The sequence below is a fragment of the Castor canadensis genome, chromosome 12, assembly GCF_047511655.1.
Source record: "Castor canadensis chromosome 12, mCasCan1.hap1v2, whole genome shotgun sequence".
In the NCBI taxonomy this organism is placed as follows: domain Eukaryota; kingdom Metazoa; phylum Chordata; class Mammalia; order Rodentia; family Castoridae; genus Castor; species Castor canadensis.
In genome coordinates, this window is record NC_133397.1 from 20,082,961 (window position 1) to 20,110,379 (window position 27,419).

The 27,419-nt window shown below is 50.2% G+C and overlaps 1 protein-coding gene across 5 annotated transcripts in view; it reads left to right on the forward strand.

Moving 5' to 3' along the window:
* Klhl29 (kelch like family member 29) overlaps window positions 1-27,419 on the forward strand; it is a 297,434-nt gene that overhangs the window by 209,279 nt on the left and 60,736 nt on the right. For all 5 annotated transcript variants that reach the window (XM_074049261.1, XM_074049262.1, XM_074049260.1 and 2 more), the window contains 2 exons: window positions 22,511-22,652; window positions 25,243-25,755. In XM_074049261.1, coding sequence (XP_073905362.1) covers window positions 22,511-22,652; window positions 25,243-25,755 — 655 coding nt within the window. The remainder of the gene's footprint in view (window positions 1-22,510; window positions 22,653-25,242; window positions 25,756-27,419) is intronic.

The following is a 27,419-nucleotide window of genomic DNA, read 5'->3' on the forward strand; positions in this document are numbered from 1 at the left end:
GGAACATTTTTGTTGTTATGGGTAATGCATAAAGCAGCAACGTGGGAAGCTAGGCCCCCAGAGGTACCCCAGGGTGTTGGAAGCAGAAGACACTGCCCGTTGTAGTTTTAACAGTTAGGAAGCAAGCTAGGCGGAGCATATGCCGAGGTGTGGGAGCAGATGTGTTGGGGAGCATATTATTTCTTCCATTTAATGGGGGGGTGGGGGGGAAGGAGCAGACACTGTGTCTCCAGGGAGTGGGCAGGATTTATTGGGAAGAGAGAGCCAGAGAAAAATTCCATAATCATGGAAGGAATTCTCCAGCTCTGCCTAGTATTCTTATTGTTTGGGCTTTTTTTTTTTTTTCCCCTGCCTGGGCTCACCCTACCCCAGAACACAGATTCAAATAAAAATCCAGCAAGTGACAATGTAATTGTGGGAGTTGTAGATGGTGTGATGGTTAATTTCATGAGTCAACTTGACTGGGCTACTATAATACTTGCAGATATTGGCCAGACATTACTCGGAGGTGTCTGTGAGGATGTCTCAGGATGAATTAGCCTTACAATCAACAATTAATAATTAGAGTAAATCAGGCAGCCCCTCCTAATGAGCCCTCAGGTCAGTCATCAGAACACCTGAGTACAGTAAGTCTGCCTTACTTGCAGATTCGTTACACACACTTTTGATTAAGCATGGTCAAAAAATTCATTTTTTTTTTATTTTTTAATTCCCGTCCATACATTACGTGACTCATGAATACAGAGAAGCTCTCACTCTGTCTCATGTTATGGTGAGTTGTGTTTAAATTGTTGCATGAGCTGCGTTTTCCTACCCTCCATTTTGTGAAAATGTGCCTCCCAAAAAGTAAGTGATAATCCCTTCCCCCCCCAAAAAAAAGATAAAAATTAATGTGATTAATTTAAGTGATAAAGTGAAAATTTGAGATTTGTAGAAAGGCAGTATGTCTTTAGCAGAAGTTGGACATTACAGGAAAAATTAATCAAGCGTCTGCAGTATAGCACAGAATTCTGCATCCTGGGCACTCAAGTTTTTCCTCAGTTTTCCTCAATGTCTGTCTCCTTGGAACCACATACCTGTGGATCCCAAAGGTCTACTGTGGCACAGAAAGCTGACCCTGCCTGAGGAAGTGGAACTCCTGTCTAACCGTTGGACTGGGACACTGGTCTTTTCCTACCTTCTGCCCAGTTGAAACATCAGCTCTTCTTGGGTTTCCTGCATGCTAGCATTCAGACTAGAGTCTACACGTGAGGCTGTCCTGGATCTCAGGTCCTTGGACTTGGACAAATATTAACACCATCTAACTCTCCTGGGTCTGCCTCTTGCCAATTGCAGATCTTGGGACTTTCTGGTCTCTGATCCTTATAATAAGTAGCTGGCATCAATTAAGGCAAGGAGTGAAGTCTTGAAACCTTTCCAGAACACATAGTCTGACCAGATCAGCTATGTCCTGTAGGACAGGAAAGGGTCACTGAATCCCAAAGGATTCAGAACAAGGTCAGTGTCTCCAGAAAGCTCTGCAGCCTTTCCTCTTTTCTCTGCTGAGAGAACCAGAGGCCATGAACTGTGTAAATGGAAATGAGGCTGCTTTGCAAAACAGTCCTCTTCCAGGCAAGTGCTGGTCCTTCCCCTCCATGGGACTGGCTTAGGACCTAGAAGTCCCTCCTCAGAGACAGCCGAACACAAACCCAGCAGTCACTCAGCTAGGGAAGGGTGGCCTCTCTGTCGCAAGGGATCTTTCAGCCATAGCCCCTGCCTCTTGCTTTCTGGACTCTGTGACCACCTCTCTTACACACCCCTTGCTAGAAGGGAAAGGAAAACATGAATAAATATTTTTAACTAGTGAGTCTGTGTCTGCCCCACAGCAGATGCGAATCTGAGCCTAATTCAGCCCATCCCCCAGGGGAGTGGCAAGTGCACGGCTGGACTTTGAGCTGCCTCCCATCTGCAACAGTATTAGGACTCTTGCATGGGCCGGTTGAGATATTTTGAGGGTACTGGTTGCTCTCAGAGGAGCAACCTGGGACTTCGAAGTGATTGGGGAGTAGGGGGGAAACAGATCCGTGAAATGGGTTGACTCACTTAGACTTCACTGTGGCTCCTCTCCAGCCCAAGCCCTCCAGTGCCACAGGCCCCAGTGGAACCAATTAGGGTCTAGAAATATGAACTGACTGCTGAGATGCAGAGTGCAGGGGAAGCCTTCTCCCCTTGGTGAAAAATCAATGCCTGGTGTCAGGACTCCCATTGACAACTTGATTAGAAAGGACTTAAAACTTCCTTTGCCCTGGAATGACACCAGGCAGAAAGATGGAGGCACAGGTGGGGCACTGTTGAAGCCAGCAGCTGCCAAAGTCCAGGCTGCCCACCCTGCCCTCAGAGAATCATAGAAGAGAGCTTCCCTCAACACCTATTGCTTGCTAGGCCCTATCCTGGAGATTCAGGCACAGTCTGTTACTTTGAGAAGGGACAGACTGTCCTAGAGGGACAGAGGTACAAATAGAAATTCATATCCAGCAGCACACCCAGGCTCCAGAGGTCCCCATGCAGCATGGTGGACAGCCAGAGGACATGCAGCTGAAAAGGGTGCTGCCCTGCAAGGCTTCTGAGAAGGGATGATGCCTGAGCTAAGTGGAGGATCAGAGGGAGCAAGCCCTGCTGAAGGGGAGTCCAGCAAATGCGAAGACCAGGCCTAGCTAAAGCTTGCAGACAGGAAGCGGCAAGCTGTGTGGGACGACTGGTAGAGATGAAGTGCCAGACTGGAGTGATGAGAGATAGTGTCAGAGTGACCAATGGGCCACATCAGGGAATTCAGACTTGACTCTTAGACTGTGGGATTGCAATTGGCCATGTTTACATCTTTAGGAAAAGAACTGCTTTGCAACACAAATAAAAGGCTAGTATGGGGCCCAAAGGTGACACTCATGGGAAGCCAGAAGAAGGAAGGTGTAAGAGTCAGAGTGGTCAGGGCTGCTAGAAGAAATGTATAGGAGGTATTATTGGGTAGGGGGTGCTGCAGTAGGGGTAGGCAGTGAAAGCTGATGCCTGGGTTCCTGCTTTAGGGACAGGGAATGGGAGCTGCTCTGAGACAGAGCATACAGCCAAGGGAGTAGGTCTGGGGTGGGAGGAAGCCTGGGAACCCAGCTGACAACATGCTGAGTTGTAAGTGCCAGAAGAACATCCAAGGGGAGATGCCAAGTAGGCGTTTGGATACAAGGGGTCTGGAACATAAAGCTGACAGAGTTGACAATCAGGCAATTAGTCCAGCATCATGAACCAGGTTCCATCTTAGTGTGGGAGTGGGAGGCGTGAGAAGAACTTCCAGAACCCTGAGAAACACCAAGCACTTGAAGAGCAAAGGCCATGCTGCAAAGATGGATATGAACAGTCTCTGTGCACCAGGACTTCCACAGCTTCCTGCAGCTAGAGTTCTGCTGCCATTCTGAGGAGTGCTGTCTACCTGCTAGGGGGCAAAGACAGATTCCCAGTGGGAAACCCACATTCTAGGGAGCCAGCAAGAGGGCATTTGTAGAGCTCAGACAGCAGCTGGAGGCACATGCTCCCTCCCATTGCAGGAGCGCCCTTGGCAAGCCTAAGGAGCTCCAAGCCTTGGATCCTTGGTGGTTAAGGATCCGTGGTTGCCTGTGAAGGAGCCGGTCTTGCAAAGCATCCAGTCTGTAGTAGCAGCTGTAGCAGCTGAGCAGCTGAGAAACCCCACAACAGAGAGCAGCAGCCCACCTGAAAGAGATGCTCCAGGGGAGACCATGGAGAAACACACCCAGACCCGCTGCTGCTCTCCAACTTCCCAGGTTTCAGATGAGTCCCAGTGGGAAGAAAGGTCTAGTCCAGGTAGCCCAGGCCTCTGGACTCCCAGTCTGTTACTTTCTGGGGAAGGGTGATAGTGACCATGGTAGAGGCTGACAAACAGCTCCAGTGTCTGGAGCACCTGGGAGGAGAGTAAAAGAGGAGGGGAGGGAAAAGGAGGAGGAGAGAAGGAAGAAAAGGAGGAAGAGACTGGGAGGAGAGGAGGTGGAGGAGTAGAAGGAGATGGAGGAGGACGGGAAAGGGAGAGAGGGAGAGGAGGAGGTAAAGGGGAGAAGAGTAGAGGAGGAGTAGAAGGGGAGGAGAAGGAAAAGGAGGAGGAGGAGGAGAGGGGGAGGAAGGGAAGAGGAGGAGAGTGGACCATGCACATGCTCCTGGTGCTGAGGAGAAAGACTCTTCCAGGCAGGAAATGTGCACACTAAAAACATGAAGCCACCGAGCCCCTCCCCTTCCCCCGCCCTCAGGAGAACAGACAGGGGCATCAATGTGTTTTAAGACGAATGGAGAGCTGCCAAAACAGTGTGCAGCAGGAAGCCACCCCTCTTCACTTTGGGAGCGCTTCCAGACAAGATGTGATGCATGCTGGTGGGTGGCAACCTAGGGAGGGGCGAGGAGGAATCAAGTATAGCCTTCTCTCCTTGTCCTGGAGTTTCCCCAACCTGCTTCTTCTGCCTGACACTCAGGGTGAGCCTGCAGTGATGTCCCCCTGCAGCGACCACAGCACACCCTGCAGAGGGTTTGGGCTGGCAGGGTACATAGAAGAGGTGGGGTATGCAGTATGTGACAACCCATGTGTGTAAATGTGTGGGAGACACCTGTGTGAGGACATTTATGCTCAATAGTGTATCGGGGAATATTTCTGCTGCCGTGTGAGAATGTGTCTAAGAACAGAGGGTCTAAAAGGCAGGTGCACAGCAACCACCTGCCGTGTGCCTGGGCTGTGCTAGGAGCAGCTGGGCACCTGGGTTACACAGCTTTCCACGCTTTTCATCAGGCCTGGGATGCAAAGGAATATAATTCTCAGTGTGTAGATGAGGAAACTGAGACACAGAGACATTAAATCTTTGCCTGAGGCACTCAGGTAATGAAGGAACAAGGGCTCAAGCTCCTCACTCTGAATCCTTGTTCTGATCCCAAAAGTCCCTACACTTCCATTCTTAGAACAGTACGCCTTACCTCTTCTCCTGCCCACAGCCCTCGTCCTGACAGCCCCCTTTTTTAAGCAGCTTTCCTGAACCCACGTGGTTGAAATAGAGTACCATCGCACCATCACTGCACTTGACCTCCCTAGATTGTACCTGTTTTCTTTCCTGACTCTTCACCCATCTGATCTGCAGGATAGCAGAGTCCTTGTCCTACTCTAACCACAAAGAATAGACAAATGGCAGATCCAGGAGAATGGAGCAGGCAAATTCCAACTGGGGACTTTGGACCCTGACTGTCTGTTCGTAGACCCTCGAGGCCCCCACCCCAACCACAGGACATATCCTCTCAGTGCATGTGCCCTTGCCCAGAATGGCCAGTGTATTCTTCATGGCCAGCTGAAGGCCGCCTCCTCAGCTCTGAAATGGACTTGGCAGGCCTTTATGACTGCTTACTGAGCGCTAGACATGAAGCCAGCCATCTGCGTGGAGAATAACAACAATCACAGTTTCCATGTACAGCTCCTGCTGTGCTCCAAGCCGAAAGCTGGGCCCTCTGCACATTTTAATTTACGGTCTTATGGTGTGGGTACTAGAATTAGCTGCATTTTGAGGATGAAGCAATGATGACACTAAAAAGTCTCTTCCTTAGGCCACCCAGCTCTCCCACCAGAACCTGGCTCTTAACCATCACCCGGCTCTCAGGAACTCTTAGTCTAGTATGTGATTCAGAATTCTGTACAGTGATATCAGGAGGTGGCAAGGGCTGTTCACAGGTAAACCCAGCATGCAGGAGAATAAGTCACCCTGCTCTTGGGCCTCTGAAGGGCATCAGACTCAAGGGAGGTGGTATAGAATATGCAGGAATGTCTTTCCTTTCCTCCCTGGAGAACTGGCAGGTCCCACATTCCAGTGGACTTTCTTCATATGCTCCACAGCCCTTGTGACCCTTCCAGTACTAGCCTGTGCTCTGCCGTGGGGATGAACCCTGGGAACCCTGTGCCCAGACTTGCACAGGAGTGAGTGGCGGTAACTGCTATGTTTGCCTGCCCCTTGTAGAGGGAGCGGGCTCTGTTTTCTCCCTCCTGTAATTGTTACCATCTGTTCCCCTGCATCATGTTTGTTGATGTTTGCTTGTTTTAAAACTAAAATGAGTCAGATTGGAAGCTGATTTAGGAAAAAATGTCTAGGAGGGAAACTCAAAGTGGCCATGGGGGACTCCATGTTTTGGAGCCCTTGGAGAAGAAAAGTTCAAGGGGCTGACAGGGAATCTGCCTGCTAATCCTGCCCTGCAGTGCTGCGGGCCCCAAAGCCTGAGCAGGCTGGGGCTGTGTGAGTTATGTGCAGTGTGTGTGTGTGTGTGTGTGTGTACATGTGTACTTGTGTGCAGTGGGTGTGTCTTTGCACATGTGAAGGAAGGGGTGGATCATTCTAAGGGTGGGCTATAGAGTGGCTGAACTTGTACTCAGAAGGAGCGAGTTGCAGGCTGGCTGGGACCAAGGTCTAGGTTGGAAGGGTACCCCAGCTCTGCTGTTGACTTAAATGTAGCGTTGAGTACACCTATAAACTAGTTTCCAACTAGCTTCCCAAAAGCAATATAAAGGGATTTTGATGCTTGAAGTAAACCCAAATGAAGATGAGACTCCAGGGTGTATAGCCCCCAGGTTGTCTCCACACTTCTGACAAGGGGCCATTGATATTGCTGTTATAAGGACAACTGCCTGCACAGTACATCTCTGGGGTACTTGTGTACCTGGATACTTAGGCCTGCCTTCCCTGGCTGCCCCCCACTCCTCCCCAGAGTTGAGCTCAGAGGTTTTCTGGGGGCAGGGAAGTTCCCTGTCCTGAGAGGACCAGGTACAGAGCAGTACAGTACAGGAACTGGCTTCCTGAGCCACTTTTGGTGACTGTCTTGTCAGAGATTTGAGTCACTGCCCACACGTCCCATGCCAGTATCTGCCAGTCACCTAGACTTTGTTTCCTAATTGTGGTTATTTAAGCTAAAGGAAGGGCACCTTTCAACATTGCCCCTCTTCACCTGGGTCTGCAGGCCTAACCCAGGGCTGGTATTTGACTTACAATTCAATCCAGATGCCACCAGAGGCCCCAGCGCCCTGGCTTTGGCCTTGTAGCTAAACAGCCTGGATTCCCTTCCCAATTTGGTTTTCTGAATCCAGATCCAGGCTGTTTTCACTCCTTTGTCCTTTCCTGATAAGCTGAAGCCTGTGGTGGATTGTCTGACTCTGCAACCCAGAGAAAACTGGTGCAGAAGAAAGACTCTAGTCTTTGGCAGGACATCCTTCTTGAAAAGAGTTCTGAATTTTCCCATGTTCATGGTCCCCTAACAGTAATAACAGCTGCTATTTGGTGAGTGCTGCCTCATCTCAAATCCTCATTGAATTCTGTCTTCCAAAGGAGGGATTATTGTGCCCGTATTATGGTAACGAATACCTGAGATAATCAGCCCATAAAGAGAAAAGGTTGACTTTGGCTCACAGCTTTTGAGATTTCAGTCCATGATCACTTGGCCCTGTTGCCTTGGGCCTATGGCAGCACATCACAGTGGGAGCTCATGGTAACAGTACAACCACTCTGGAAAAAAATTTGGAGGCTACTTAAAAAGATAGACATTGATCTACCATTTGATCCAGCAATACCACTCTTGAGGATATACCCAAAAGACTGTGTGACACAGGTTACTCCAGAGGCACCTGCACACCCATGTTTATTGCATCACTATTCACAATAGCCAAGTTATGGAAACAGCCAAGATGCCCCACTACTGATGAATGGATCAAGAAAATGTGGTATTTATACACAACGGAATTTTATGCAGCCATGAAGAAGAACAAAATGTTATCATTCGCTGGTAAATGGATGGAACTGGAGAACATAATTCTGAGTGAGGTTAGCCTGGCCCAAAAGACCAAAAATCATATGTTCTCCCTCACATGCGGACATTAGATCAAGGGCAAACACAACAAGGGGACTGGACTCGGATCACAAGATAAAAGCAAGAGCACACAAGGGAGGTATGAGGATAGGTAAGACACCCAAAAAACTAGATAGCATTTGTTGCCCTCAATGCAGAGAAACTAAAGCAGATACTTTATTTTTTTTTTCTTTTTTTTTTTTTTTTATTATTCATATGTGCATACAAGGTTTGGTTTATTTCTCCCCCCTGCCCCCACCCCCTCCCTTACCACCCACTCCCCCCCCTCCCGCTCCCCCCCTCAATACCCAGCAGAAACTATTTTGCCCTTATCTCTAATTTTGTTGTAGAGAGAGTATAAGCAATAATAGGAAGGAACAAGGGGTTTTGCTGGTTGAGTAAAGCAGATACTTTAAAGTGATAGAGGCCAATAGGAGAAGGGGACCAGGAACTAGAGAAAAGGTTAGTTTGAGAAGAATTAACTTAGAAGGTAACACATATGCACAGGAAATCAATGCCAGTCAACTCCCTGTATAACTATCCTTATCTAAACTAGCAAAAACCCTTGTTCCTTCCTATTATTGCTTATATTCTCTCTTCAACAAAATCAGAGATAAGGGCAAAATAGTTTCTGCCCGGTAGCGAGGGGGATAAGGGGGATGGGGAGGGGGTGGAGCGGAAGGGAAGGGGGAGAAATGACCCAAACATTGTATGCTCATATGAATAAAAGAAAAAAAAAAAAAAAAAAGGAGAGACCAGAGTCCCACAGTCTCCTAGGGCAGGCCCCTCATGACCTAAAATCTCCCAGAAGGACTCGCCTCCTCCCAATAGTGCCAAGCTGGGAGCCAAGCTTTTAATGCATGAGTATTTGGGGGACATTTCAAATCACAGCATAAATGAAGGAGAGCAGCAAGGGCTCAGGTGAAATCACCTGTGCAAGGTCTCAAGGCCAATTAGTGGTGGAGTGGGCCCAAAATCCACACCTTCTGGCTGCTAGACCAGAGCTCTGAGCACTGTGAATGGGGAGGTGCCTCTAAGAGGCCCACGGTGCTGTCAACTTCGTAATGGGATTTGGGAGTATCCAAGCTGGCAGGGTTTTCTCCAGAAGTTATTGTATCCTGCTTGTGCTCTTGAACCTTCCATTCAGAGATTCTCCTCTCTGGGAAGCCACAGGACCTGTGCTCAGCCCTCCCGTACAAGGCAGGGTGTGTAACTCACTCCACTTACTGTGGTGTTTAGGAGCAAGCAAAGGAAATTCTCATGTCTGCATACTTAAGCGCTTTTATTAAGTGGAACAAGCTATTTCTGAACACGAGAGTGGCCAACAGCCTTAGAGGGAATTAAAATGAACCATGACAATGGAAAATTGCATAGGGGCACAGCGGATTCTCCGGAGATAAATACAACAAGCCTTTCAACAGCATTCGGGAAAGACTAGAGATCATGGAGATTATGTTATGAGAGTGTTAAAAAAAAAAAAAAAAGCAAGCCATTCGAAAATTAGAGCTCAGGCTGCTGGGAGGGCCAGTTGGCATGCTAGTCAGGTCTGCGGGTGTCTCTCTCTATTAAACACACCCACAGGGTCCGGTGGACAAGGTAGGACTAGAGAAACAACAGACAGATAAATCACTTCAGACAGTGTCTCTGAACACCCACTGCGTGCATGCATGGACTAAATTCTGTCTCCCCAAATCCACAGGTTGATGCCCTCACTCCTATTGTGATAGTGTTTGAAAATGGGGTCTTTAAGAGATAATAAAGTTTCGATGAAGTCACAATGGTGGGGCCCTTATGATTGCATCAGTGCCCCCATAAGAAGAAGAGACCAGGGATCCTACCAAAACCCAATCGTAGTGGTACCTTGATCTCAGAAATCCCAGCTTCTAGAACTATGAGGAATAGATTTCTGTTGCTTAAGCCACCCAGTATGTACTATTTTATTATAGCTCCCTGAGCTAACTAACAAAAGTAGGGAGCAGAGATGGACACCAGACCTTGGCGTTGAAGAACTCTTGGGCCTCGAGAGATTGTAAAGTGGACTATCTAAAGGTGCAGTCAATATCAGCTATTAGGATTAATGATTGGGATTTTTCCACTGACCCATGCACTCTCTAAGGCCACAGACTACTCATGGCTGTATCTCCAACACAGAATAACTTCTCAATAAGTGTCGGGCAAGTGGATGGATGGATGGATGGATGGATGGACAGATGGATAGATGGGTGAATGCATGGGTGCATGGGTGAATGGAAGGATGAGTGGATGAAAGGAGGGAGGGAGGGAGGGAGGGACGAAAGGAAGGAAGGAAGACGGGCCATACAACTGAAGGTGATAAGCCTGACACAGAATACATAGAGCTGTGGTCATCAGGCAGCACTGCACTTGTAAGTGAGGAGAAGGAAAACTCTGAGCAAGCAAACTGGTCCCCTACTGAGGAAGGGGTGTCAGTAGAGGGCATTTGTCTGAGATCCCCTCTCCCTGACCCAGGGATCCTCAGCAAATAGCGGCAGATGGCAAGCCAACATACTATCTCCCGGTTGTCTCCATGGTGGATCAGGCCAACCTCCCCAGTGCGGCTGCCCTCCCCTCTTGCAGAATAAGACCAGCCCCTCACACCGCCCTGGTTACCCACAACCCTGTGTATGCTATAGTGGCACACAGGTGCTTACTCCTACCCCACTCCTCAGTATCACTCCTGAAGAAAGGATGTCTGAGCCTGTCTGTCTATCCCAAGGAGGCCTTCTTCCCTGCCCCGCCCCAACCCTTCTTAAGACTTTACCACTGTCCCTCTTGCCACTGGGCCTCCTGAGTATAGATAGAAGCTATCTGCCCAGCACGCTTACCAAGCCTGAAGAAGAGATTAAAAAATAATTTTAACCACCTCAGTTCTGAACCAAGGGTGCTGAGCTGCACTATGGCAGATGGAGCTCCTCATCCTTAGGACCTGCCTGGCCACATAGTCCTCTCATTACAAACACTGAGTGGGCCAAAGGCAGAGTGCAAGCTCCAAGAAGCTGGGAAATGTAAACTGAGTCCCTTGTTGTATGTCCACAGTAGGGCTGGGCAATCCCTCTGAGCTTGGAGCTCCAGACTGTGTTGGAATCTAGGCCCTTGTCCTCAGACACACTGCTCAGCCCTGACTTGGTTCTGGGAGTCTTAAAGTCCCTGTAATAAAACTATTTTAGTTCGTTCAACTGTGCCACTCACTTGTCTGCAGAGCCGCCTTACAAGGACATTTGTGCTGCGTTGTTTGTTTCTTTGTCCTGCCTGCCCCTCAGTGTGACTCTGCCACAGTCCCCTCTCTTGTCAGGACTCTAATGAGGTCACTGAGGATGTCTGTATCAGGATCGTGTTTCTCAGTGTTAGAGTTTAGCTCTCACTCTGAGAGCTGACTTCATGCTCTCAGAGCCAGTGCTGTGAGTCACACAGAGGCTTTGAGAACTAAGAGTAACTCTCTCTCCCCAGCAAGGCTTTGTTTGTATAAAATAATATAATAGTAATAATAATTATTATAATAATAATATTCTACCTAGGCCCAGGTTTAGAAAGGGGTCTAATAGGCGTGCTAGGAGTTTCTGAAAGAAGAGCGTGAAGAGAGGGTTGCCAATAGGGACTGGGACGCAGCCTTGGGGTTCCTCCTACCATGGATGGGCTTAGCTGATCCTAGAATGTCTGGGTGTCGGGGCGGGGCGGGGGCGGGGGGAAGGCCTTGGGAGTCCTAAAGAGCCTGCTGCCTCCCCTGGGGTGGTTGGAGCCTTCTCCAGGAAGACCCGGAAACCTTGGTGAGAATTAATATTGGGTGCTCAGAGTCCCAATCTCTGAGAGCCAGGCCCAATCAGCAGGTCTCAGTAAGGAAACCACGTGCATCACCACACACGCATAACTCAGCTGCCCAGGATGGAGGACTTTTGCTCACCTGATTCACTGCAGACTTCAAATCTGAACATAACAAAGACTCCGGAAGTGGGTGTTGTTCAATGTGTATCTGAGAGTCAGAAGCTGACCTGGGGAAGGCAAGGGGTGGTCCCACACTCACTGCCTGCAGGGCCAGCCTTTGGGAAATGTCCCATCAAAGACCAGAGCAGAGACTGGCCTGGCTGCCTACTTACCCGCCCACTTTGGCGACAAGAATGAAGACAGTAACCACCACGCTGTAGAGGGAGCTAGCTGCATGTCACCAATGCCCAGGTGAATGAGAACAGGCAGGGTGGCGGGGCCCCTAAGAAGGATGGGCAGGTTATTACAAGGAGCAGCTGTTGAGGGCGCCATGAGAGCTGATTGAAGGCAGGATGAAAGACCTAGCCTAGCTCCACAGTAGCTGCCCCGTGCTCGCCCTCCCCCTCATCCTGTGTGTCCGTCTGGGCCACTGGCCCCCTCACATCACAGGTGTCTGCTGAGGCCAGGCCTGCCCTGCACCTTCAGCAGAATGAAAGGCAACCGTATCAGAGGGGAGCTGAAGCACAGGAAAGGCCTCTTTCTTTTCAAAGACTTTCATTTGTGATGGGCTTTTTTTTTCTAGGTGATCTTATTTCAAAGCCCCTTTGAAAATTTTATGGGTTTTGTAATGGATGAAAAGTTACTTGGAAATAGGACTAAGAAGTTTTTGGTTGAAAGTTGTTAGAGCAAAGTTGAAAGCATGGAGTTGTAAGGTTCTGCCAGATTTATCATTTCTTTTGTCCACAAGGCCCATGGCTGGGAGGGGGTTTGGAGGAGGAAGCTGGAGTGGGGGTGGGGGTATCTGGACAGGGCACATGCGAAAGAGCACAGTGCAAAAGCCAGCCCCGTCCAAGGTTGCTTTACATCTGAAAGGAAAGACATCTGTGCTGAACTTTGAGCATAAATTTCTCCAAGGAATAGACTTTGATGTTGGAAAAGGGAAAAACAAATATACTTCCAGAATACTATAGGAAGCTGGGTTCCATCAAAGGCAATGGCTGCCACACAGGTGTTTCATATCAGGAAAATAATTGTGAAAGAAGATACGGCCCTGAGAGAGGGGGAGAGGAGGCTGGGGTGAGTGCTGCACATGAGGGTAGGAGCCCTGGGAGGTTTAGGTAAGGAAAAGCAGGGAAGCCGGCACCGGTGGCTCACCCCTGCAATCCTAGCTACTCAGGAGGCAGAGATCAGGAGGATCAAGGTTCAAAGCCAGCCCAGGCAAATAGTTCAAGAGACCCTATCTTGAAAAAAGAAATCACAAAAAAGGGCTGATAGAGTGGCTCAAGGTATAGGCCCTGAGTTCAAGCCCAGTATTGCAAAAAAAAAAAAAGAAGAAGGAGGAGGAGGAGGAGGAGGAAGAGAAAGAGGAAGAAGGAGGAGGAGGAGAAAAGCTTGAGAAACAGAAATGGAGGGAAGGCAGTTTCAAGGAGGAAGGAAAAAGCCAGTATGTTGGCAGTAGGAGGTGACTATCATAGGAAGGGGGTGAATTCACTGAAGTGCAGGAAAGCAAAGAGGTGTGTATGGAAGTTGGAGGACAGCAAAGGTAAATATCACATGTTCCCAACCCCAGGAGGGGGACCATGATAGAAGGGGCAGGAGGCCAATGAACTCAGGAATGGAAGATTAATTGGTTGAAGATTTGTCTCCACCTCCATGTTTGAAAGCCAAGGGGAAGAAGCTAATAAGAGGGAGGGAGAGAGGGAGGAAGTGTGGAAGAGAGGGGTGTGAAGGTGGGCCCTGTAGCATTGGCAGCCTGGGAGGGGTAGAAATGTCAGGCTGTGTAACCTAGTCTGAGATTGAGGAACTGGCCCCATCCAAGAAGACCAATAGCACCCTGGCAAGGGTTAGAGGAACATCTGGGGTCTGAGGGAGGGGGAGATGATAGAAGCCAGTGGATCTAGCCCCCAGCCTCAGGGTGCACCAGAATCCAAGCAGGAGGCTTAGTTAGTAGATGTAGTGAAAGAGTGTATGGTTGGTCCTCCTAGGGCACTAGGGAGGGCTCTAAGTGGTGCCCTACAGTACAGTTTGTTTGGATGCAGCCTTGATATGGCTAAGCCCACTTATGAGGCTGTCAGCCCCAGCAGGGGTAGGCTGAAGACAGGTGGGCCGGGAGTCTTCTGGCCATTCCCAGACCATTTCCAAAGGTCCTAGATCATGTTATGGTTTGAACATGGGTTGTTCCCCAAAGGTTCATGTACTGGAGTTTGGCCCACCGTGTGATGGTGTTGAGAGGTGGGCCTTAACAAAAGGTAATTCAGTCGTGAGGGCTCTACCCTCAAGAGGGAGTAGGTCAAGTACAGTAGATTAGTTCCCTCCAGAACAGTTTGTTTTTAAGAATGAGCCTAGCCAGGCACAATGGCTCACACCTGTAATCTCAGCTACTCTGAAGGTGAAGATCCAAAAGATAGTGTTAAAAGCAGCTGAGGCAAAATGTTAGCAAGACTCCATTTCTATAAACAAGCCAGGTGTGGTGGTACACTCTATAATCCCAGCTGCTGCACAGGAGGTGTAAATAGAAGGATTGTGATCTCAGGTTGGCACCAGGGGAAAAAAATGTAAGACCCAATCTGAAAAATAACTAAAGCAAAACAGGCTGGAGTCATGGCTTAAGCAGTAAAGTGCCCACCTAACAAGTACCAAGGCTCTGAATGCGAACTTCAGTACTCCCAAAAAGAAAAAAGAAAGAGTGAGCTTGGACCCTTCCTGGTCCCTTGCTTCCTGTCTTGCCATGTGACATTTTCTGCATATACTCCTGCTATTGTGGTGCCATTTGTCACGAGGCCCTCACAAGAGTTGAGCATATTGCAGGTGCCATGCTCTTGAACTGTGAGCTTAACATATCTCTTTCCTTTATAACGTACCCAACCTTGGGTATTTTGTTATAGCAACACAAAATGGACCAAGACAGAGAATAGACATGGGTTAGAGTCCCGAGTTTAACACTCCCTAAGTATTACTGAACCATTCGTGCTCCTTATTACTCTCATGGGTAAAATGAAGAGAAGAACACAGAATTAGAATTCTTCATGAAAGGAAATTGACCTCTGCCCATGCCTAGCATTTGGGAGGTAGTCAAATGTGAGCTGTTAGGATGGTGGCTGGCCAGACAACCCCATTTCACTTGTGCCTAGCATCTGCTTGTGGCTCAATCCTCACGGTGACTTAGGCACAAGAGGTAGTTTCAACTTAAAGTATTTACAAATGACCCTCAGGGCTTCACAGGAAGCCCAGGATCACAGGGCAGGGTTAGAGCCCAGATCAACCTCTGGAGTTCTGTCTCCTACCTCAGCTGAGCCTGGGGTCTCTCCATCCCTACCTGGCCCCTCCTCACCACCCATTCCATCACATCCTTTGCCCCCCACCCAGGCTCCTGGCGGGATCATTTACCCTCCAGAGACATCATCATATTCGGTAATATGATTGGAATCTGAATATATATTTAAAATGACAAGATTGAAATTAAAATTTAAATAAAGAATTACTTTTCTATAAGTTGCTCTGAAAGCAGTAATTTAGCATCAAATTGATAGAGAAAGGTAAGCACTGGTCCTTTAAACCATCATGCAGTTTCCGGCGTGTAAGCCAGAAGTGTCTCAATTTAACACATCATTGGTTAGTAGTATTAGAAAATTTCACTGGGCTCCGGAGCGCATTCTGGTGGTGCTCTGAGGGGGAGGCCGAGGGTGCTGGCCTTGGGCCAGGGGCCCACAAGAGGGCAGCCTGGCTAATGAGGGCAGAAGAGGCATGGGAGACCCTCTTCCAAGGCCAAGTGGGGATTTAACTGCAATTACCTTGTTTGAGTTCAATAGCAATCAGGAAATGAGAACTGAGAGACCCTTAAATGTCATTTGCTCTTCCCTGAGACCACAGATTTACAGCTTTGATGTCTGTCAGCGCATCCTCTGAACCCTGGAAACTTAGACTCAGAGCAGGAGTCCTTGATGGTGGCCTCCCCAGGGAGCTGGCTCCCATGAGCCACGTAAGCAAGACCCCAAAAGTCTGTCCCAGTCAGGACCTGATGAGCAGTACAGCCCCTAGGATCCCAGGCGTGGGCATGGGTCTGGGATCTTGGGAAAGACTGTCATTCCTCTTCAGAGGGGGCCCTGGACTACCCGCATCACTATAGGCTTGTTAAAGATGTATGTTTTTTGGTACCCTGACCCAGAGCTACTACTGGGTCAGAACCTCTAGGAGTGAAGTGCAGACAACCTATTCTTAATGATCCCCCAAACACATCTCAGGTGTGTACACTTCCACTGGAGACCCTTCAAGATGGGGACTGTCACTCTACCTGACTGCTCTTGGGATCAGTGATAATCTACTAGTATCAGAAAGCCTACCTGTCAAGATGCAGGCCATGAGCTGAATCTAAAAAAAATCACATCCGCCAAAAGATCTCCTCCCAGTCCTGAATTCCACCATTGGGATACCATTCTTTAAAGAAAGAGTTGCCTTCCCGAGGCCCCACCTTTGTCAGAGAGCAACCCAGAAGTCTGCACACTGTCCCAGAATGAATCTGTTTGTCAAAAACTGGCCTCTACCATTCCGCATGGAGGGACCTGGGCTCTAGGAGGGTCCTAATTAACTTGCAGGAAGAGATGCTGAAAGGAAAGGAAATGTCCACCATTCACATGGAAAGGCCTACCCAGCTATGCTCAGTCTGGAGCTGGCAGCTGCTGTGAGGTGATTCCCCAGAGCAACCCAAGGCCTGGTAGTCAGAATGGGCTGAGCGCTATCCTCTTGTGCTACATGCTGTTCTCAGAAGAGCCCTGGGAATGATTACCCTCTGCGGAAGAAGAAAAACGAAATGACAGCATTCACCACTCGTGCTGGGTTGGGGACACCAGAGCCTCCCCACCCCTCACACTCCCAAATCCGTGAGCCTGCTTCACCAGCCTCTGCAAAAGGTAGACTTGGAGCTGTAATGGCCTCCTCAGATGGCTCTGACTGTGCTCAGTTTGAGTGGCAGGTCACATGTCTGTGCCCTGGCTACAAGGCAAGCCACAGCGTAGTTTTCTGATAAGAGAGTGTTCAGCATGTCAGAAAATGTGGCAGGGCTGGGCCCACCAAGGTATATCTTCCCCAAATTGGGTGACTATTGCAGCTTCTCAGCTTTTCATCTAAGTCCACTTCCCTCCCACCACCCATCTGGGGCAGCTCAGGGGAAGCTGCTGTAACTCAAGCATTTATGAAATTACATTTCCCTGCTGTATTTATGCTGCCCAGATCCTCTGTGGAACACAGAGGGATGAAGATAAAACTGTGGCTGGGTTTGCCAAGAGCAACACACAAGTGACTTTTTGATCTTTTGTGACTTCACAATATACACAGTAAACAGTGTGTCCCTTTTTTTCTTTTTTAGTGGCTTAACATTTTCTAGTATCACAAATTTGTGCATGGTAACTCAGAAAGAGCTTGGCTGGACAGTTCTGCCATACCCATGGTGTTGACCACAGTCACTTGGTGGTGGTCACTGATTGCTGGTCTGGCCTGCAGGGCCCAAGAGACGAAGGCAGAAGCTATGAATCCTTTTAAAAGGCCCAGAACTGGTGAAGTGGCATGTCTGCCATGCTCTGTTTATCAAAAATAGTCACAGGCCTGGGTAACCTCTTTTGATTTGACCAATCGGAAACCTGGTGCTATACCGAAGGCTAGGAGCGCCCTTGGCCTGCACATCTGCAACTTTCCTCTGTAGCTTTGATTCTCATTTTCCCTGCTCTCAGTCGTCCTTTGCATTTGATTGGGATTTTATTGTACCTTTTCTTTTCTGAGGCACCAGTCCCTCTGTTAATGGGTGGGAATAGGATGACAGCTGGGCAGTCTCCAAGCCTGTGTCAACCCCACAGACTCCCAGGTCAGGCGCAGGCACCCCATCCCATTGGTTGTAAATCCCTGCAGGGCAGGACTTTAACCTTTGCTAAGCCCAGGTGCCCAGCAGTGTTTCTGGCCCACAGTGACAACAGAAGCAAACTAAGGCGAGGGTAAAAGGACAGACTCTGGGCACCTTGGCAGGGCAGAGGCTCACAGCTGCAAGGGATAGGCCTGGCAGGGGATGTGCTGTGTTCAGCGACACTCAGCAGATGCAGCCCCTGCCAGCTGTCTATTCGCACAGTGACAGGGCATAAATGCCTGCAGGTCCCAGCTTTGTGTGCAGTAGAGGGCCATGGGCACTGGCACCATTACCCCCATGTGATCCCAGAGCAGAACTTGGAGCTGGGTTCTGTCAGATGTATCTAGGGTAGAAATGTGCTCGTTGTTTCAGGGTCCTTTGGGATTGATCTCTGCCCTAATCCACCTTGCTTACTGAGTCCTGCTGAGCTCCTGTGGCCTAACACCAGCCTATCTCTTCTGGAAGCTTTCTCTGACTTCTAGGCTCTTCTGACCTCCTTGGGAAAACAGTGGAAGATGCTATGTTTTGTTGTCCCCAGGACACCTCAGTTCAAATTACACAAAGGCAAGAATCACTCCTCAACATCTCACACCGCTCCCACAACTGGGCACTCAGGAGGGACCGATAGGTTCTGGTTGTTGTCGGTGGATTGGGTCAGCCAGGCCTGGAAGCAGCCTCTGAGGCAGTAGTGTCAGGGGTCGCTGATGAGGGGAACCACACTACTGAACTGCTCTACTCTGTGACCTGCATTTTCATTCTTCCTGAAGCTCACTCCATGCATTCACTCATTCGATGAACCAGTAGTGATGATGCTGTGGCTCCAAGACCCTACTTTTATTCCCTGGGCACCATGCCAGACTGGGCACCTGCTGGCCTAGGCATGATGCTAGGGCCCCTGCCCTCACAGAGCTCACCTGTCCAGACAGGATCAGGAACAGGGCCTTTGGGAACCTATGCTAATTACTGTGATCATGCAGAGACCGAGGTAAGAACAAGACAGACACCTGGGAGGACCCCCACGGAGTTTATATCCCTGTCATCTTTCAAACCTCCCTGACCACCCAGATACTGTTAGCCTTTATGGTGCCTTTGTGCAAAATAGAGAAAAGTGCTCCCTCTGAATGGACATGCTAGCCAAAGCAGCCTCTCTGGGCTGCTGTAGACTCATGGATGCACAGCCTGGTAAGCAAAGGGTGCTCCATAGGAGTTTAAGTGTGTCTGCCTCCCTAGCTGGGTGTCAGCTACCCTTCCTTCCTCTACCAGGCAACTTTGCATTCTCAGGGCAGCTCAGTGACCATGTGTAACTGGTCCCCCCAGGCTGGTCCCCCCCAGAGCGCAGCCCATATGCCCTGTGAGGCTGCTACAGGGGTGTAGCCCCCATGACCAGCAGGCGCCTTCAACCTATGCTGCTGCCTCACAGAGTTTCAGCCATAAAGGACCTGGGTCTTTAGTGTTCTTCAGTCACTGAAAGAAGCAGGATGCTGTCAGCCACTGTAAAAATGTGACCTTTGAAAATTTACAAGAGCTCGGGTTTAAAAAGCTGCTGCGTTAATGATGCATCCCATTAGCATCTCATTAAGGAGAAGCCGAGAGAAGCCAGCTCAGTCCTGATGATGGGCAGATAGGGCCACTGTGTGGGGCTGGCATGGGGAGGCTCTGCTGGTCTGCCTCTCTCTGCCAAGTACCACCATGTCACTAGAGCAGAAGCTATGGCCAGGAATCCTGGAGAAAGGTGGAAGAACTGGGTGGCTTCCCTGGTGTCCCAGGGAAAGAAGCAAGTAAAGTGAGGCCCACTCAGACCTGCCTTCCTCCCTCAGCTGGGGCCAAGTTTTTCTGGCTGTATTTGTGGCTTTCTTGTATTTGCAGCCCCCACCCCTTTGAGGAGTTTCAGCACACAGGCTGGGGGGAGCCTGCCTTGCTTCTGGGGAGTCCTAACCTGGGAGGGTTCTGGACCACGGGAGAGAAGAGCTCACAGGAGCTGAATTCAGCACTGGAATTACAGTTCCATACACACTCCTAGAACCTCCAGAAACTGAGGTCTGTGTGGCTTTACTTTGGACAAGGAGCCCTTGGCTGGAAGAAGGCCTTGAGTAAGCCGCCTGCTGCACACTTCACTGGCCAGCCTCCACTTCTCAGCAAAGGGCACACCCCTGTGTCTTGAGATTTTTTTCTGGAGAAAGGAACATTCATTTGATTATTTTAATAAAATAAAATTCCTGAACTGCAGGTTGCTAGCAGCAGAGTAGAATATGACTAGCCTTATTTATCTTCCCTAAAGGGAAAATAAAAAGGGCTGTTTTGCTTCTGATCACAGAACTGCTTTCTTGTGTATAAGAAACTGCTCGTAGTAGTCATGAAAGTCACAGTCAAACAGCAGGTATGTCGAAGGCCCCTAATCTCTTCCCAGACGCTCCTAGCTCGTCCGGGTGTAACAGGGACACCTTTGTGCAGCAGTGAGTTCTCCATTCACTCTGTGGGAGCAGTTGCTTGAGGGCAGAGCTGAGTCTGACTCAACCATGTCACCACTGTCCTGGCCAGTAGGTGAAACAGAACCCAAGCCAGTACTTATTTGCTGAAGGCACAAATGAACAAGTGAGCGAGTTGGCAGGCGTGTTTTAGAACCAAGGGACTGAATGACTTATGTCAGGAAAAAAAGTACAATTTTTCAAGTTCAGAAACTCCCCTAGTTTGAGGGCAAACATTAGAACTTCTGAAGTTTCAGAGGCAGAACCTACTGATCCAAACTCAAGGAGGACCCAACCACCTTTCCTGGCCACGGTGGCCATTCCAGGGCAAGTTTCCAGAACACTTCCATCCCCTGTCAAGGTGCTGTGCTGACCTGAAAGGGCAGAAATGGTGGCAGTGAGCCACCTTTTCCCTGGGAGGTCTCAGGGATCTAGGCAGCAGTGAGGGGCTGCAGCGCCCCCTCCTGGCAGGAGGTGGTTTCCGCATTGTCAGTGAGGGGGCTGCTAGTTATAGAAGCTCTGTCTCAGCATTCAACCTTGTCCCCAGACAGAGCCCTGAATGGGACATAGCACAGGCTCTGATTCCAGGGGAAGCAGTCTTCCTTTGTGCCCAAGACCCCGGAGCCTGGAGATCTGCAGTGGGGCTAGATAGCTTTCCCTTCAGAAAGGGCATACATTGAAAGTTGTCAATTTGGAGAATGCTGGAAAGACTACACTGTTGTTCCTTAAGACTCCCTGAGAGCATGACTAAATGCCCAGCCTGCTCCCAGCTCCCATCCAACCCTTCAGACAGGGTCTCTGATCAGAATGCTTGTCGGTGGAATTGTTCCTTCCTCAGGAGAGCCTCTTCTCCTTTGTTCCATGCTCTGTTCACAGAAGCCAAGCATCTCAAGTGCAGACCAGAGGTGAAGTGCAGCCTAATGCAATTAGCTTAGCACAGCCTCAGGTCCTAATGTGATGTGGCTCCTGCTCCTTTCAGGCCCTGATGCTGGCGCTATGTGTTGGTTACAGTATGCAGCAAAGTCCCAAGAAGAACTGCTGGCTACTGCCCTCACTCCTGCTCTGTGCCTGGCCTGGGACCCAAGAGAGTCAATCTGGTCAGGGGGTCCAAGAAGGAGCTTGGCCTCCCTCCAGCTGCATCACCTGAAGATGCTCCCTGGAGGCTCCTTAAGCCACCAGTGACTATCCCTGGTGGGTAGCCACCTCAGGGCTGAGTGGGCTCCAGGAGCTACTGCCACTCTTCCCAAAGCCACCTCCACTGAGACCCACAACCCCTCACATAGCAGGTACCCCATCCCTGCCTTGCCAGTACATTTTTTTTTGGTTTATTATATATAATGGCCATAGTAGAAATTTTGGTAAATCCAGAAAAACATATTCAAGAACAGAAATTACCGACCATCCCCTTACCCAAGGATAATAGCCCTGCTAATGTTTTGGTTATTCCCTTCTTACATATATTGTTCAACACTGGGCCATTTGTAGCAGGAAGTCATACGTGTGCCATTTTGTGGCCTGCTTTTCTGACTGACATTACAGTGTAAGCATTTTGCCTTCTCATTAGGAATCCTTAGTAAACAATATTCTTAGCAACTATGTAATATTCCACTATGAGGCCAAAGCTGGGGAGGCCAATGCTGTCCTAAAGTTTGCTTTCACCCTGAGGCTCACGTTCTCATTAATCTGCAGACCTAAATCAGAGAGTGAGTTCTCTGAAGAGCCTAGTGGCCCCCCATATCTGGGGGCAGAATCTGAACTGTTCCCCCAGCTGGCCTCAGCAACACACCTCCTCCATCCTCCACGGGACTTTTGGATGTCAGGGCTGGTGTGGCAGCAAGATGAGGACCATGCAGTGATCCTCGCTTGCCACTGGAGGGTGGTGCTCTGCACAGAGAGCATTTTGCCATCTCTTTAGAAATTCTCCATCAACAGCCATATGTCAAAAGTCCAAGCACTTGATGGCACTGGGCCTGGGCTGGGTACACAGTTTGCCCAGCATGTGCCCTGGATAAGTTGGTAGCATTTGTGTTGTGGTGGGTTATTGATGGTCTGCAGACTGAAGGACCCCATGTCATAGCACAGAGCACTCCTGTTGCAGCAGCTGAGCCCAAGTTGGTGGCTGTTGAGAGGCCTGAGGAGGTGCTGCTTGGGGTTCCTGGAGGCAGGCGCTCAACTGAGGCCACAGCTATGGGCACAGGGCCAGCTCTCTGCCTTTTCCCCAAGCCCAGTGGATGAAGCTCAGGCCACCGGGGGACTGTTCAGGAGGACAGTTTCCAAGGAGTGGCCCGAGCCAGGCTGTGCTCACCCTCCTAATCTGTTCCTGCAGGCTCCTGGCATCTCCAAAGCGGACAGTCAGTCCCAGGGACTTGCGACCAGCATCCGGTGGGGGCAGACACCCATCAATCAGTCTACACCCTGGGACACCGATGAGCCGCCCTCCAAACAGATGAGGGAGAGCGACAATCCAGGTGTGTATATCATCTGCAAGCAGAGACACTGTCCTGACCTGTGGGCCTACAGGAGCCCAGACCTCAGGCTTGGGGGATGGGGTCCCCAATGCCATTGCCTGTGCAGTAGCAGCATCTCTACTCCTTTCTTGGCTACTCCAAAAAAGTATTTTGAAGAGCTAGGGTGTGAGAGGGACACTGTAGGAGTAACCTTGAATCAGCACCAGATTATTTTGCATGATTATCTCCAAACTTCAGTATCCTGACTCAGAAGAAACATCACAAGGCACACAGTTTGGCCTTTCCCACGATCATCCCCCAGGGCCTGGGACACCCTCCCACAGTCCTCCTTTGGACAGCCCCAGCCAGAATAAATATCCTCTCTATACCTCCCCCTGGAGCTAGAACTCCCTATTAGGACACAAAACACACATGCTTGGCCCTCCACACAGCAGCCCAGGTACCTGGGTACTCTTCCCATCCGCTCTCCAGTCCTAATACAAGATAAACACCCCAAGCCCTTTGACCACACCCCCAAGCCCATAGATTCCAGTCTCTCACCTTCCAGGCGATTGCTCCATTCTGCATCACTCTCAAAGCACAAAGCCAGAACTCACTATAAACAGCCCACATGCAGTCAGACCAGCATCTGCTTCCTTCAGCACCTCCACTTTGGTCCTCAGTCTTAGATGGGATTTGCTCAGCCCATACATAACCACATCACATGCCAGCTCAATGGTAAAACCCCAAGACTGCCCTGGAGGCTACCCTGTCCACCTCCTTACAATCAGGCCTAGGCAGCTAACTCATGGGACCCTAAGGCAGGCCTTATCAATCTGTCCCCGGGTGGCTCCTAGCATCCCTGAGACTGCTGCTTCCAACCCTCCTCATATTGTGTCCTCTGTAGACCCATCATGGTGGCTTCTGTGCTGCAATCCAATCACTGATCAAATGGTGATCAGGACTTGCTGCACATGATCAGAAACCTCCCTTTAAGTCTCCACCCTCCCTGGGGCATTCACTGTGTCTCATGTCACCACAGAGCTGTCTAGGGACTCAACAGCTGGGCTCTTAATATTCTGACCCATCTTTCCAGGATCCCTGGCTAGTCCGGGGGAGAACTGAGCTTGGCCTGGAGACACCTGGGCTGCCTGGAGGTAATACTACCTCCTACGTTCAGCTTGGGGACGGTCCCCCCTCAGCAGCCCTATCTAGAATCCTGCTAGGCTACTTCATCCATGTTTATTGCCTTCTAGTTTGCCAACCTCTCTCATTCTCAGAATCGTAGACGTCTCTCGCCTGTGTATTCCGTGCCTCATTCATGGGTCACAGAAGGCTTACAGCAGTCCTAGGACGTTTAGTGTTGTTATCATGCCTGCTGCAGATGGGAAATCAGAGTCAGGAAAGGCTTGTACCTGAGGTCACTCAGCTAAGAAGGGGCAGAACCAGGACTCAGAGCCCTGCTGTCTGACTCCCCAACCTCTCTGGGTACTACCGCACCCACAGTGCCCCCACCATGGTTTGAGAGTCTGTGGGTTCCTGCCCTGTCCCATTTTATTTCTAGGAGGGAGCTCCCAGCCTCACCTTCTGGCCTCCAGGGCCCCCACTTTCCTGCCTTAGTCTCCCCATCCTCTGCACTGCCACCCCAGAGGAATCATGAAAACAAAGGTAGCATTTAGGTAATGGAGACCCAGGTTAGGACTCATTCAGTCAAAAGTGACCCAAACTGGCTTTCTCTGTCATTGTATCTTCCAGCTTCCTCAAAAGCCCTCTGGGACACCTCAATGTCAGTTCAGCTCAGGAGGACCCTGGTCCTGCTCTACCTGACCTGGGCACAACTGGACTTGCATTTCACATCACATCTTAAGATGTGGACTCCCTTGTTTGGCCAAAATTTCCTTAAGAGCCAAAATGGACTTCTCTTGTTTCCATGAGGGCTGGTGGTACTTGGACAAAGCCCAGCCTTCCAGCAAGCCCAGGCCAGGCTTTTCCAGGCCCCGCCCAGTCTCTCCCCAACTGGAAGCACCTTCCCCAGCTTCAGGCTCTGATGCTGTCCCCTGAAAGCCCAGCAAACACCCTCTGCACCATGTAGTTTCTTCCTGCCTCCCTCCCACAGTAATTCTCAGAAAGGGAGGGGAAACACCAACATTTATGGAACATTACCACATGGCAGACACTCTGCTAGTTTTATTTTGGGTTGTTTTTTTTTTTTTTTCCAAATGCGTTTTCCTCATTCAGTTCTTCCCAGTAGCCCTAGGAGGTAGGTATTGCCAGTTCCAATTAACAGAATGCAAGAGTGAGGCTCTGAGAACAGAATTAACTCATACGTGGCAGAGCTGATATTTGAACTCAGGTCTCTTCGAAGACCTCTGTTTTGCTGCTTCTCATCTCTCCCAGGCAGATCTTGCTTCCTTCTCTGAGCCCCAATAGCCATTTGTTCATATCTCCCTAAAGCACTTAGCCTGGGTGCTGGAATCATTAAACTGAGTTCCTTGACAAGGGTTTTTACCCACCATTGTGACCACAGCATTCAGCCCAGGGCCTCAGGTGGTCAGTGTTTGTTGAGTGAAGGTGGAACCGGCAGATAATGTCTCTTCCATCTCCCTTGCAGGCACAGGGCCATGGGTGACCACGGTAGCCGCCGGGAGCCAGCCTACCCTGATCGCACACTCCTATGGAGTGGCCCAGCCTCCCACCTTCAGCCCGGCTGTGAACGTCCAGGCCCCAGTCATCGGGGTGACCCCCTCACTGCCTCTCCACGTGGGGCCCCAGCTCCCGCTGATGCCAGGCCACTACTCACTCCCACAGCCGCCCTCCCAGCCACTGAGCAGCGTGGTGGTGAACATGCCTGCCCAGGCCCTGTATGCCAGCCCTCAGCCCCTGGCTGTGTCCACCCTGCCTGGCGTGGGGCAGATGGCCCGCCCAGGACCCACCGCTGTGGGCAATGGCCACATGGCAGGGCCTCTGCTGCCTCCACCACCGCCGGCCCAGCCATCTGCCGCTCTCCCCAGCAGTGCCCCTGCCACCAATGGGCCCCCCACAACTGACTCAGCCCACGGGCTGCAAATGCTACGGACCATTGGCGTGGGGAAGTATGAGTTCACCGACCCAGGGCACCCCAAAGGTAAGTCCTGCCACCCACATGCCTCCCTGTGTGCGTGGTCTGTGCCTCCCACCTGATCACTCCAAAATAGTGGGGGATGAGAATGTGCTTTGTGGTAGCTCCCTCACTGGCCTCACCCAACCTGGACCTGCCTGGCCTCGGACAGGGGAGCCCAGGTGGAGAGCCAGTGTAGAGGGTGGGACAGGAAAGGAGGGATTTACATGGGCCAGAAGAGAAAGTGGGGAGGAGGAAGGAAGGGAGAGCCTGCAAGTCCAGAGGCCCAGGCCATGCTTACACCTGACCCCAAGGCCAGACCAAAGTGCACATTGAGCAAGACTCATATGCTCCCTCAGGAGTCCCTAGAACAGTCCCTGTGGGGGCCTTTGCCATTGTCTACCCCTGTGGACACTCAGAACATAAACTGTCCATGTCCCTCCAAGGAAAACCTCCTCTGCTGAGCCTTGGATGAGAGTAGGACCAAGGCATTTAGGTAGGCCCAGGCATATTCTCAGACCATCCTGAGCCAGACCCAAGGAAGCTCTGTGAGACCTTAGAAAAGAGCAGCCGGCCTTCAGTGGACCCTCTTCCCCCAGCCCCAGAGAAGGTTCCTTACAGGAGCTTGGGAAGGGAGCACATGACCACATGGTTCTCAGGACAGGCTCCAGCCTCAGGGACAGGACAAAGGGCATCAGAGGTAGTCTTTGCTCTTCTTGATGTCTTAGGCGGTATAGAGTCAGGGCCAGAGTGAGGCTCTCAGTGTTCATCTGCCTCGGATTATTTGCCTATCCCTTAATGCCCCAGACAGACTAGGTCCTGTTCCTGCACAGGCCAGAGGGGAGATTGTCAGGCCTCAAAAAAGCGCAGCAGCTCAAGGGGCAGGAGGAGGCAGGAGTGGGCAGCCTGGCCTGCTGGGGTACCCAGGCCTCCTCCAGAAGTGCCAGTAGATGATTCTAGATGTATACGTATCTGGGTATAACTTCTCCACCTCCCTACTGAGAACCCCTTGAGAGCACATCTTGGTGGGAGGGGAGCTGCCTCTTAGCAGAACAATATCCAACCAGCTGATGTCTTCTCACCTACTCGCCATCCTTCTGAGCCTTTCCAGGTCTGGCCAAGCATCCCAACAACAAAACCCCAGCCTAGATCTCTGTTGGGTTTCATTCCTAATCCGAGTGAGCCCTGACTTCCTTTGTTTTGGAAATCAGCACTAGTTTTAAATGATGAAATTATAGAAAATTACATCTAACTTCTGATGAACTCTTGATTTGCTTAAGATGTTTGGAAAAAATTAGACTAAATTGATTTCTTGTTTGCATTGTTTTGGTAAAAAGATCCCCCCGCCCAAAAAAAAAAATCACTGCTAATGAGGATCCACCAACTCTGACACACTGGGCCCTGGAAGTCCCAGTTGCCTCCTAGGCTATCCCAAAGCCAAGACACTGGGTGTCTTCCCTGTCTGCACAGTGGGAGGCCTGCTAGGTCTAACTCAAGGTTTTGTTGGCTTGCCAAGTTCCAGGCATGAGTCTAGGAAAAGGAATTGTTCTGTGCAGAAGGGAACTGGCCCAGGTGGTGCTGGAGCCCCCGTCTGCTGGGTACAGCCTGAGCTTAACATACTCAGCCCTGTGGCCAAGAGATGGGTCAGACACAGGTTGTAGGAACAAGCCACTGCTGGGCCTCTAGGTCAA